General features: G+C 43.8%; 2 protein-coding genes across 5 annotated transcripts in view; one reads left to right on the forward strand and one right to left on the reverse strand.

Moving 5' to 3' along the window:
* The window catches only part of LOC122200037 (olfactory receptor 56A4-like), a 206725-nt gene extending 201642 nt beyond the window's left edge, over positions 1-5083 (reverse strand). The window contains exon 1 of the mRNA XM_042905447.1: positions 5071-5083. The gene's annotated coding sequence lies outside the window, so the exon portion shown is untranslated. The remainder of the gene's footprint in view (positions 1-5070) is intronic.
* LOC122200045 (olfactory receptor 52W1) lies at positions 1586-8316 on the forward strand. 4 transcript variants are annotated; one of them, XM_042905455.1, is made up of 4 exons: positions 5091-5361; positions 5638-5760; positions 6445-6507; positions 6623-8316. In XM_042905455.1, exon 4 carries the CDS (start codon positions 7183-7185, stop codon positions 8143-8145), a length of 963 nt encoding a protein of 320 aa, XP_042761389.1. In that variant the 5' UTR covers positions 5091-5361; positions 5638-5760; positions 6445-6507; positions 6623-7182; the 3' UTR covers positions 8146-8316. The 4 variants fall into 4 exon arrangements, with proteins under 4 accessions (XP_042761391.1, XP_042761389.1, XP_042761388.1 ...); XM_042905454.1 differs by lacking the exon at positions 5638-5760; XM_042905457.1 differs by lacking the exons at positions 5091-5361; positions 5638-5760; positions 6445-6507 and adding an exon at positions 1586-1668.
* Positions 8317-13078: the final 4762 nt, after the last annotated feature.

Raw genomic sequence — 13078 nt, forward strand, 5'->3', positions numbered from 1 at the left:
GGAATTAGCATATAACATTAATGTAATAGAGAACACAGCCTAGATCAAATCTATTATATATAAGAACTTAGTGTGTAATAATTGTATATTATTGTAGAAAAATACTAGAACAACCAAGTTTCCTTTTAAGAAAAATAAAGAAATAAAACTAGACCCTGGTCTCATATCATACACACAAAAATAAATTTCAGATGGATTAAAAGAATTAAATGTAAAAAAAATGTCTAAACACACCATAAAATGTATAACCTTTACAATCTCAGGGTAGGAAAGGAATTATTCAATAATACACAAAAGTACATGGCCTAGAGGTGCTTTTTATTAAAATTCAAATTTTCTGTAAGGCAAGTGACACCATAAACAAAATTAAAAGATCATTAACAGACTGGAAGATTGTATTTCCAACATAAACAAAGGATTAGTATCTAGAATATACAGAAAAGGTGCACAAAAAATATAGAGGGGAGGGTAAGGCAACTGAACAGAAAAATGGGCAAAAGAAATGATCATACAATTAACAGAAGAGGAAATATAAACGACCAATAAATATATTTAAAATATAAACTAAAATAATGAGCTCATGTTTCTACTTAATCAGATTGACGAAAACATAAGAGTCTGATAATATAAAGTGCTGTCAAGGATGCTGAAACACAGGATCTCTCATAAACTGCTACTGGGAGTACAAATTGGAACAACTATTTTGAAGAACAATTTAACAATATCTGCTAAAAATATAAATGTGCATATCTAATAACCCAGAAATTCCACTTCTAGATGTTTGTTTAAGAGAAACTATTATCCATGTGGAAAAAAAGGCATGTACAAAAATATTAAATAGCAGTATACACAGCAAAATCTCCAGAAACAGTAAGTCTACCAGTAAAGGAAGAAATAAATTTTGGCATAATCATATGCTATAAAACCATGTAGACATGTAAAGGGATGATAAAGCTCTGTAAACCTGCATAAACAGAACTCAAAACATAATTTCCTGTATACAGTAGGAAATAATTTATGTAAACATCTAAAAGCACCAACTAGCAAAAGCATTATAAAAACTGAATTCGAAAGATACACAAAATTCATGATAATTGTCTCTAAGGTGAGAATGAAACACTATAGGAGATAAAAGAGGCTTTATATGTAAATTTTATTACCTTTATTAAAAAGGAACTGAAAACAGGGGGGACAAAATGGTAGTTAATTATCAATTTTGAACGTCTTGATAATGTGTGCATTGGTTATTCTTTGTACTTTTATATATATTAACCACTTCTCAAGTAAAAGCATGACAAAAAAAACAATGAAGAATATTAAAAACAAGTTACGAGGCTGCTGCAATATTCTAAGGTTGTGGGGTGTACAATGGGACATACTCCAGTGGGGATGAAAGGAGGCAGATACACAAGCTCTTTAAGGAAGCGGGCCTCAGTGGCTGTGTGAATGTTATAAGAGAGGCTGTTTCCCCATTCATAATACTATGTTTGACACGTAATGAGTTCGTAATAATGTTTGCTGGATTCTGTGAATGACATTAGTACTTTCCTGGTTGTGAGAGTTTCAGCCATGCAATGTGAGCTTACAGGAAGGGAGGTAATGGTGGAAAAGATAAAGGTGCTACCTATTACCTCAGAAAAGAACTTCAGGGAATTAATTTCTCAAAAGGTGGGCCCAGTAAACATAGTTCAGAAATCCCCTTCTAAATGCTAGAGAGCCTTTAGAGAGAACTACTCGTCTTCTGTAAGAAAAGTCTTTGGAAGACCAACCCAGCACTGGTCTCCTTAGCCAATTATTGATCAGAGAGACTTAGAAAATGCCTCTTCCGTGCCTCACATTGAAGGGAAAGAATGATTGGACAAGTTAAGAGGGAGGTTTCAACACCACAACCCAATTTTTCTGTCTTACAGTGTTGTCTGGGAGACAAAGACAGGAACTGTGACCTCAGTATGCAAGAGAACACTAGAGTCAGTACTATCTATAGTCAAAGAGTCAATCCAAAGGACTGACCCCACTGCAGAGGAAGGGAAAATGGATAAGGACAGCAGACAATACTATAGGAGAATTGATAAAAATTAGATCTGACCTATTCCATACCCCTACCAGAAACTGACTTCTACTAGATCCTATTATGATAGGGAGAATAATTCCTCTCACAAATTTGTAACACTGGCGCCAGAATATCCACTATCCTTGGTATTGGGGGCTCCCAGTACCCCCAGAGCTTTATGGAATACTAAAGATGTTCTCATGGAAGGACTGGGTAGCCTCAGATCGGGGAGGGAAGTGAAGCTGGAAGACCTAGAAAACTGAGTGGTATGGTGGTTCCATGTCATCCACATCTCCATAGGATATGGAGTGCCACCTGATCTTACCTTGGGCTTATAGAGTCTCTCTACCCCACCAGAAACTGAGGGAAAGTGAAACGCCTGGGCTATTGGGGGCGCTACTGGTCACAGAAGGCTCTCATACTCGCCTGGGAATTGAGACTTGACCAATTAAGAGTTTGTCTTAATAGGTTTCTAGAAAAGGATTCAGTGTTGAGTGGCACCACTAGGACCCAAGATTTTCTGATCTGTAATCTACTTATAAATGGATAATCTACTGTTATATGTTGTTGTTCACTGGTCACTGTAAGCAGAAAATTGGAGCAGACTCATACGACACAAGCTGATCTCTGGAAACACTATTCTATAGCAGATGGTGGTAGTAGCTGCATTTGTCAAAGAAGTGAGAAATTCAGGGTCAATTCCCAGAGCCCTCTGATTCCTAGCCAATGAGCCCTCCTCCTCCTCCTCTCTACCTTCACCCCCTCTACAGGGCTGGCATCCACCCCTGGGGAGCAGGCTCTGACATATAGCCCCACAAGGTCACAAGTGTACTGTCAGATACCCTCCTCCAATGGCCAATGTCAGAGGGAAAGACCAGCTAGGTGATCCCCCAATCTGTTCAGAGAGCTTCTGTAATGTTGAACTGGGGCCTGGGAAACCAAAAAAGGAACTTTTCCACAGAAAAAGTCAATGATATCCCCCAATACAGCCTGGATTAATAGACAGTGGGCAACACAGAATATAGCAGATTTGCAGGAACTTAATGATTTCAATTTTGTTGGGCTTAAAGAATCTGTGATTTATCTTATGAACAATCTTTTGTACAGTTATGTCCAGGACAAGAATATGTCAGCCAAAAGTCCCATTAGTCTCTTGAGGCCATTGGATATAATGGCATTCAAGGGCTTTTTTTCTCCCAGTTGTCTCCTTCTCAGCTCTCCACCCACTGTCCCTACCTCCCAAGTGCTCCTCAAATCCCTCAGAAATCCTAGGACAACCTGAACTTCCCCTCCCAGGAACAGATCGTTTTGCCCCAGATATCCTAGAAAACTCTTATTCATGTGCTAAATCTCAGCAGAAATGTTTAAAGCAGTGGCTAGGAGCAAGAATGCTAGGGGCAGACCCAGTTGGTATCTAACTGCTATTTACTAACTGTGCGCCCTTGGGTAAGTTACTTATCTTTGTGCCTTAGTTCTTTGTCGGTAAAATGGAGGAATCTTTGTACCCCATTGCAAATATATGTTGTAGGAATAGGACTTAGAGCAGTGCCTGCACATAGGAAACTGCAGTCACTACTATAATTCAGAGAAGAGGGAAAGGCTCCTTTCCCTGTGCTCCCACCATATCTGATACTAACCTCAATGAATGCAATGACTAAAGTAGCCCTCCAACAACAGTTTGCATCACTGAGTCCACTAGACAGTGAGCTCCTTGAGGGCAGCAGTGCCTTGTTATTGCCATTGTATCCTCACCATATGGTACCGGGCCAGGCACAAAAGAGATTCAATCAGATCTGCTATAAAGCTGGTTTTGAAGAGCAAATTTGTTCCAACCAATTGCTACATTAGGCAACTGAGTAAGTTGGAACTGAGTGAATTTCATATTTGTTTACTGTATGATTCCCTCTGCCAGAAACTAGGTGAATGCACAAAACTGCATTCAAAACTGCTGAACAAAGCAGCAAAGGAAAATACAACATCCACACACCTAAAACACCTATCACCACTCAGGTTATGAACCACACTCATTCACATCTGGTGTTAGAACATTCCACCCAATTTCGGATTCAGTAGTCCCCTGCTATGTGCAGGTTATACGTTCCAACATCCCCAGTGGATGTCTGAAAATATGGATAGTAACAAAGTACATACACAGGCATACCTCAGAGATACTGCCGATTTAGTTCCAGACCACCGCAGTTAATGCAAATATAGCAATAGAGTCAAATGAATTTTTGTTTCCCAGTGCATATAAAAGTTATGTTTACACAGTATTGTAGCCTAGTAAGTGTACAATAGCATTAGGTCTAAAAAAAAAAAATGCAGAGTACGTTAATTTAAAAACTTTATTGCTAAAAAGTGCTAACCATTATCCGAGCTTTCATTGAGTTGTAATCACTGACCACAGATCAACATAACAAATATAATAATAATGAAAAGGTTTGCAGGGTGCCCGGGGTGGCTCGGTCAGTTAAGTGTCTGACTTCAGCTCAGGTCATGATCTTGCAGTTCATGGGCTCGAGCCCCACCTTGGGCTCTGTGCTAACAGCGAAGGAGCCTGGAGCCTGCTTTGGATTCTGTGTGTGTGTGTGTCTCTCTCTCTCTCTCTCTCTGCCCCTCCCCTCCCCCCCCTTTCAAAAATAAAAAATAAACATTAAAAAAAAAGTTTTTTAAATAATGAAAAAGTTTGAAATGCTGCAAAATTTACCAAAACGTGACAAGGACACAAAGTGAACAAGTGCTGTTGGAAAAATGGCGATAGACTTCCTAGAAGCAGGGTTGCCACAGACCTTCAATTTGTAAAAACCATGCTCTGTGAAGCGCAATCAAGCGGAGCACAATAAAACGAGGTATGCCTTGTACCGTGTTTTCCTATACATGCATTACCTATGCCAAAGTGTAATTTATAAATTAGGCATAGCAAGAGACTAGCCATAATAACTAATAGTTATAACAAAATACTGTAATAAAAGTTATGTGAATGTGGTCTCTCTCAAAATATCTTACTGTGTTGTACTCACCCTTCTTCCTGTGATGATGCGTGAGAGGATAAAATGCGTGAGGACACAAAGTGAGGGGAATGACGCAGCATTGTGACGTGGCGTTAGGTTACAGATGACCTTCTGACGATTCGTCAGAAAGAGAATCATCTGCTTCCAGAACGCAGTTGATGGCAGCGGGCAATCAATTGAAACTGCAGCAGCGAAACCACAGATAAGGGGGACTCCCGTAGTCTCCCCTTCTACCGTTTCTCAGTTATTCACAAGCTGCTTCTAATGTTTCCACAAGGAAAACTCCTTGTCTTTTTCAAGGTAATGTGTCATAGTTACTGGTGTGTTTTTGTGCTTTCTAACCAGGTAACATATGTAGAACGGTGCCACCATTTTGATTAGGGTCCTATCCTTTTTTTAAATGTGTCACTGGTGATGTTTTGGAATGTTGTGCCCTACTGCCACCTTTCCCGCAAGTCCTGTTTTTTCTGCATTATTTTGTATAACGTGGTGATTTTTAGGCTCTGCCTCGTTAGAGCAGAGTCATACCCAGTGGACTCGGGGTTGATGGTATGTCTTTCTTTCTCATCTCCATAGATACCTAAGGCTCCTGAAACTGTAGGAGCCCATGTTGGTCAGCAAACAAATGCTGTTTGGGCCAGCAGTACTGTCACACAAATAAAAGCAATAAATATATATTCGTGGACAACGACATGCCAGGTACTGTGATGAGCAGTGGAGATACTGGCTAATAAGAAGCATTGCCTGTAACTCAGCCTAGTGGGAGAGAGAGAGAAGTAATTACAACAGAGGGGGACGCATGCTATTCAAGAATATAGCAAGGTCTTCTCCCCAGACTTCAGGGAGTCTGTTTCTTTCCTTGCTGCCCCCATCTCTGCCTCCTTGCTCTACTTCCTGAACTTACCTGTCAGCACAGAGCAAGGAGGCAGCACAGGGAAGAGTTAATGTGGCACAGGTGGGAGGGGTAAGGGCCCTGAGGGAAGCCAGTGGAACAGCTTCATAAAGGGCCCCATAGGCACTGGTCAAGGTGAAGAGAAGCTGCCAACACCCAGTGCACAGGTTCTTTCTCCAGTCAAGTCTTCTGCTGGTGTTTTCCTCCTCATTCATTTATCCATTCCATGTTTATTAATCTTCAGTAAGCTAGAGTCTGCGTGGAATCAGTTCTACTCACCCTGCCTCCTCCAACGTCAGAGATGCTTCTTCCACGTATGGCTGCTACTCTGGGTTGAGTGCCATTTCCTCCCCCTCTGTCACCTCCACTCCCTCTGGCACCCCAGAAATAAGACTTTAGCGGGACCCCCTTCTGGATCATGAGGAAGGTAGGGAGTCAGAGAAGTTCCTTTTTTTTTGCTGCCATTTCTCTCTTTCTCTGTTCCTTCCTAGGCCCAACTTCAAACCTCCAGCTGGTGTTCAAGTTTACTACTTAAGTATCAAGTTAAAAATAATGTAAGCACCCCCAAAACCCACCAGATTTTCTCTGGTCACATCAGGCTTCCATTTCAACTCAGTCCCATCTTCCTCACCCTCCTATTTCTCCTTTTCTCTTTACTTTCTTCTCCAGGGCTGATGCCCAGAATGTTAAAGATGGACAACACTGCAACTACTGTGCCCACCCCCATTGTAGAGCTGAGGAAACTAAGGCCCAGAAACTCTGCCTAAGCGTATACAGTCAAGGACAGTGCAGCCTGGGGCCTGATACCCAACCAGCTCTGGCTTTCTCCCCATCATACAGAGACTGAGATGGACTCTACTTTGGATCCTAAGGAAGAAAATCTTTCATGTCAGCCACAGCTCTCAGCTGACCTCCAACTGTACCAGCCACTGCAGCAGTGAGGCCCTCCTTCCTCATGACCAGTGTCTCCCCTGGTCTCCCCCTATGACACTCATGGGCTTTCAGGCACAAAGGATTCTTCCATCCAAGCTAGTGTAGTGACCTTGATTATCTGTCAAAACCCCCAACCAAAGGTATAACCCTGTGGTCCCCCAACCCTGCACTACCCCTACACATACTCCATGGATGGGTCTCTGCCACTGTGATACCCCCCCAAAATCTCTCCCTTTATCCTTCCCCTTTCAGGGGTCATGCCCCCATGAACCCTAAAGCTTTGCCCCCTCCACAGGATGGCAGAAGGTCCACATTCCAACTCCACCTTCCCACGCCCAACCTTCTTCATGCTGACTGGCATTCCAGGGCTAGGGCCTGCCCAGGCTTGTCTGACACTGGTCTTCGGGCCCATGTATCTGTTGGCCCTGCTGGGCAATGGAGCACTGCTGACATTGGTGCAGATAGATTCCACACTGCAGCAGCCCATGTTTCTACTCCTGGCCGCACTGGCAGCCACAGACCTGGGCTTAGCTACATCTATAGCCCCAGGGTTGCTTGCTGTGCTGTGGCTTGGGCCCCGGCGTGTGCCATACAGTGCCTGCCTGGTCCAGATGTTCTTTGTTCATGCACTGACTGCTGTAGAATCTGGTGTACTGCTGGCCATGGCCTGTGATCGTGCCGTGGCAGTAGGGCGTCCACTGCACTACCCTCTCCTAGTCACCAAAGCCCGTGTAGGCTATGTAGTCCTGGCACTGGCACTGAAAGCTGTGGCTATTGTTGTGCCTTTCCCTCTGCTGGTGGCGAAATTTGAGCACTTCCAGGCCAAGACCATAGACCATGCCTACTGTGCACACATGGCGGTGGTAGAACTGGTGGTGGGCAACACACGGGCCAACAATTTGTATGGGCTGGCGCTTTCACTGTCTGTGTCTGGTATAGATATCCTGGGCATCACTGGCTCTTATGGGCTCATTGCTCATGCTGTGCTGCGGCTGCCTACCCAGGAGGCCCGTGCTAAGGCCTTTGGCACATGTAGTTCCCACATATGTGTCATTCTGGCCTTCTATGTACCTGGTCTCTTCTCCTACCTCACACATCGCTTTGGTCGTCACACTGTCCCAAAGCCCGTACACATCCTTCTCTCTAATATCTATTTGCTGCTGCCACCTGCCCTCAACCCACTCATCTATGGGGTCCGCACCAAGCAAATCAGGGACCGACTCCTAGAAATCTTCACATTCAGAAAAAGCCAGTTCTAATGGGCAAAAAAAAAAACAAAACAAAACAATGGAGCCTGGTGGTGGAGGTGAAGGAATATTCAGAAGAGTCCAGGGCCTGGAGGTGTGGATTATGTCTTCTTTGTCCCACTGTCTACATATGACTGTGATAATCACTCAATAAATTATTTGCTGTGAAGCCTCTACAACACATATCCCTAGCATCTGCAGACTTTGGTCTATCCACATATCTTGCTTGGGAGGCAGGAGGCAGGGGGCTACATGTTACCATGCAGGAAAATAAAATCAGGAATTACCATGGCTCATAGTACACAAGATTTTACTTAAAGAAAACTTCCTTTCCCACCCCTTCCATTATTTTAACCTAAGTCTGCCCATGTCTCCACACAAAAGCTCCTCTATTGATTCTAGACCTGGGGACCTGGGAAGAGTGAAGCTGCCTCTGGAGGAAAGTGCTTGGGTAGTTTTCTGGGTTCAAAGCCCTCTTCATTCCTGGAACCACATTCTGTCCTTAGGGAAGAAATTACAGGCTTATTCCCCACATTCTGAGAATCTGGATAATGTGTCCAGATAGGGGTCCCAAAATTGGCCATTCCTAGTTCAGAGAATCCCCTTGGTCTCATGGGTTAGGGTCTATTTCCCCTACCTCCACTCTCCTGTCAATATCTCAAGAATTAATGGCTAGAACTCTCCCTTAGGAACCAGAGGTCCAACTTAAAGAAATTTTGAGGGGCACCTGGGTAGCTCAGTTGGTTAAGCATCAGACTTCAGCTCAGGTCTTGATCCCACAGTTCGTGGGTTTGAGGCCCACATCAGGTTCTGTGCCTCCGTCTCTCTCTGTACCCCACCCCCCACTCATGCTCTCTCAAAAATAAACACTTAAAAAAATTTTTTAAAGAAATTCTGATATCCCAGGAAATCATTGTAGCCACTTTACCTGCTTGCCTGAGGTCTAGTCACTGTGGTCTCTTACCAATTTGCTCTTCTCTGCATCCTCAGCCAAGAATGTTGAATTCCCAAATAAAATCTATATCAGCACCCCCATTTGGACTGGCCAACATCACTAGAAGCACAGGATGTTGGTATAGGAATATTTCACACTGCTGTGGCTACCAGAGAATAGAGATATTACACATGGTGTAACAGGGGATTGACCTTCAGCTAAGATTACAATGGAAGGGACATTGTGCAAAAGATCTTTCACACCAGCGTGGAGCCCAGAATGAATATAATCTCAGACAAAAAGCAGGAATTCACTTTTAGAAGGTCATGGAAAGCTGCAGGCTGCACAGGCAGACCCAAGCTCTTTGGGAAAACTATCATAACTGCAGGTATTGGAGTCAGCCATGAGGACCTGAAGCCAAGTGCAATGCTAACCACTCAGCACAAACAGCTGGACCAAGTACCACGGGAAAGCACACAGAACAGGCGGCTGCAAATCTGAAAAGGCAGGTGACATCTTCTCAGGGCCACATGGGGTCTCACCAGGTCCTCACTAACAAGGAGCTAAAGAGAAAGCCCAGAAGCTCTGCGTGATTTTCAGAGGTGTTGTCACATTGAGAAGATCGACAGTTTTCCTTTGTGGCCTCAGTCATTCTCAAGACTAATCTTTTTCATGAAGTTCTGAGTTGAAAAAATTCCTCAGGCAATGATTTTGTGGATAATTATGACAAAATTCTAATCCTGATCGGAACTGAGTCATTAAGATGTCCATATCCTTCTCTTAGGGATTCCTCTTTGATAAATCTATCCTGACAAAATAATTAGAGATGTGAACAAAGATGTATGCAGTAAGATATTTATTACAACATTATTATAAAGAAATGTACGTGTGACAGTCTTGTCACACACACACACGCACACATTTTTTGCCTCTCCCCTCTGGTACATGAAAAAGGGAAATCTTACGCAGCCAATGTTCACAAGCAATGAATTCTGTCACCTTCCCACCACAGGAAACCTCTTGTCTAAGGCACCTTCATTCTCTGGTTGTGCACAGCTCCCCAGCACAGCTGAGTCCAAGGTTGTGCATTGTTCATTGCAAGAACTTTCTTCAAGCCAAAAATCCACACCCTTGGACATTAGTATTTTGTCTGGATGGAGAGCACACACATACCTACCATGTGATGTGTTCAGAAGACTACCAGCAATCCCCTACTCCTCACAAAACCTGAGAGTAATTCTAAGCGCATAATCCCTTATCCACAATTCCAAAATAAAAATCTTTGAAGAAACAATGTTTTTTTTCATAACTTTGGCCAAAAACCTGACCTGAAACATCACGATGGTATTTATAGTATTTATGTATTTCACTTGGTGTGAATATTCATACATTTAGCTGCAGAAATATTGATGTGTTTGATTATAGGGCACTGTCCTAAACCTCAGTGGAGTACTCCTTTATATACAATAAAGGCACTATATTCCCTTTCTAAAATCTGAAAAATTCTGAAGTCCAAAACACATCTGTCCCTGGAGGTTTCAAATAGGGATTTGGGACTTGTACACTTATCCCTATAGCCTGAGAGAAGTTAGGGCTCTTTATCCCTCGGAAGTCTTCGCTATCAACACGATTCTATACTGCCCTGAAGCCTCTTGCAGAGAACCTCATGTTCCCTAAATAACCAGCCCCTCTCTTCGCATGCTGTCCAGTCCAGTCGCCACTCAGATACGTTGCAGATGATCTGTGTCCAGGGAAACCCCCAAATGTGCCACACTGGAGGCAACCCCATGAGCAGGCTATGGCCCGAACAGCCCAGTCCTGAGGCTCATCAACTCCATCCAGCACTCAGTTGTCATCTATTTTCCTTCAGTAACTTTCAGTCTCAGACTCTGAGCCAAAGGGAAATACAGTCTCACTTAATGTCAGGGTAGGAAAGTGTGGAATGCAGGGAGCCTAAAGAATCATGATCATCAGCAAAACAGAAGATATGGGCTTCTGGCTGAGAGTTCATCTGTACCCAATTTCCCCTCTGAGCCCCCCTGATGAGAATCTGAAATTCTTATCACATTTCACCAACAGCCCATCATCCCTATCCCTACCCTCCACCCCCTTCTCATTCTGGAACCCTATCAGGATCTGGATACCCGTGTTTATCAGGAACTCCCGTCTCTGGACCTCTGCATCTCTGCCTCCCTGCACTGTCTGTATTGCCCCACATCTGTGTGCCTTGTCCTAGTGTATGTCTCTCTCCCCACTGCTGTCTACCTCACTCAGGATTCCCTTCTGGAGGGAACAGAGGTGCCAACTATGCTATACCAGATAATCCCTCCTGGTATAGGGCTAAGAGGGCACTAGAAGAAGAGATCTGGTTGTGCTTGTCCTGACAAGGAGCCTGGGGTTTCTGGTTTGGTCTCTGAAGCATTTCTCTCACCTTGCCCACTTCCTTTTCATTACACCACTTTGAACATCCACGGAGCAGGCGCCCTCCCACCACACACTCAAGAGCAGAAGGAACACAGCAGTTTCTCCCTTCACCAAAAAGGGACTACCATTTAAATTTTAACTTAAAAGCTGGAATCAGGCTGACTTAGGCTTGAATCCCAGATCCTCCATTAACTCAGTGTATCCCTTGCACTAATTTACTTAACCTCTCTGAGCCTTTTAATTCACTTGTAAAATGAGGAAATAATAGTACCTACTTCAAGAGGTTACTAAAAGGATTAACCAACATAACAGATTCAGCGTGTTTGGCATAGCTTCTAACATGGGATATTTGATATTAATTCCTCTCCTGGAGCGCAGTCCCATGCCCACAGCCAAACTTTTGTTTAAAGACGGAGCACCCATATATACCCTTAGCTCTAACCTACCCTGAGGCCAGTAACATCATGTAGGACCATGCCCTGTGCCTCATATTCATACCTCAGCCAGCTCAGACGATGACCGACTTTATGGGACAGCTCTACATGCTGGGCCAGCATAGGAAAGGATGCTCCCCAAACAGAAGTGGTCTTCCTAGGCATGCAGGAGACTCTCAAAAGGGACTCAAGAGAAGACTCTTTAGACAGATAAGAGGCAGAGTCAGAGAGTAGCTACTAGAAAGGCTCTCCAGAGTGGTTCTTCTCTGAGGAAAAAACACTCTTCTTCTCCAGCAAACACCAGGTTGAGATCTCTGGACAGAGACACAAGGGGAAATCACACATAGATTAGGGCTGCAGTAGGTAAGTGCCAAACAGACACAGATCTCCCTAGGACATGGAGTGGTGCATGAAGAAAAATTTCCTCAAATTTACCTGGGTAATTCTGGCTTCCTGAAAGTCCTCTCCAGTTACTAAGGCAACGTTGTCCCAATTAGATTCTTATCCTCCACATTGTCACCACTCAGCATGACACCCTCCTACACATACACCTGGTATTCATTGCAATTGTAACCCACTCATTAATAATGGGTTTCAACCCAGGCTGTACATCAGAATTGCCTGAGGAGCTTTTAGAAATCCTGATGCCCAGGCACACTCCAGACCAATTAAATTGGAATCTCAGGGGGTAGGATCCAGGCATCTATAGTTTTTAAAGCTCCTAGGTAATTCCAAAGTATGACCAAGGTTAAGAACTACTGCTTGGTTCTCAGTCTAAGTCCTGATCTATACTTCCAGTGTGTCCTTCAGGACCCCTATCCAACCTCATGAAGAAGTCACCTGCAGCTAATAAGGCAGCACAGCAAATTGATTCAATAAGGCTGCTGAAGGGGGAAGCCTGATTCTGCTTCCTTTAAGAACTCAGACCAAGAACTACACACACACACACACACACACACACACACACACAAATGCACTCAAGCACCCCTGCATTTTCCTACCCTAAGGAGGAGAATGGATAAGTGACTCAAGGGTATGGACTCATGCTGTGCATATAGTGAGGCTAGGAAAGTGACTGCCCTCCCCTCACCCAAAGCCCCATTATCTAGTAGGACCTCTATGACCTCATGCTATAGTAGGTCAAAGCCTAAGG

The sequence above is a fragment of the Panthera leo genome, chromosome D1 (genome assembly GCF_018350215.1).
Source record: "Panthera leo isolate Ple1 chromosome D1, P.leo_Ple1_pat1.1, whole genome shotgun sequence".
NCBI classification, from domain to species: domain Eukaryota; kingdom Metazoa; phylum Chordata; class Mammalia; order Carnivora; family Felidae; genus Panthera; species Panthera leo.

Bases quoted from the DNA above. Each gene is read 5' to 3' on its own strand.
- LOC122200045 (XM_042905457.1), top strand. From the start codon at position 7,183: ATGGCAGAAGGTCCACATTCCAACTCCACCTTCCCACGCCCAACCTTC.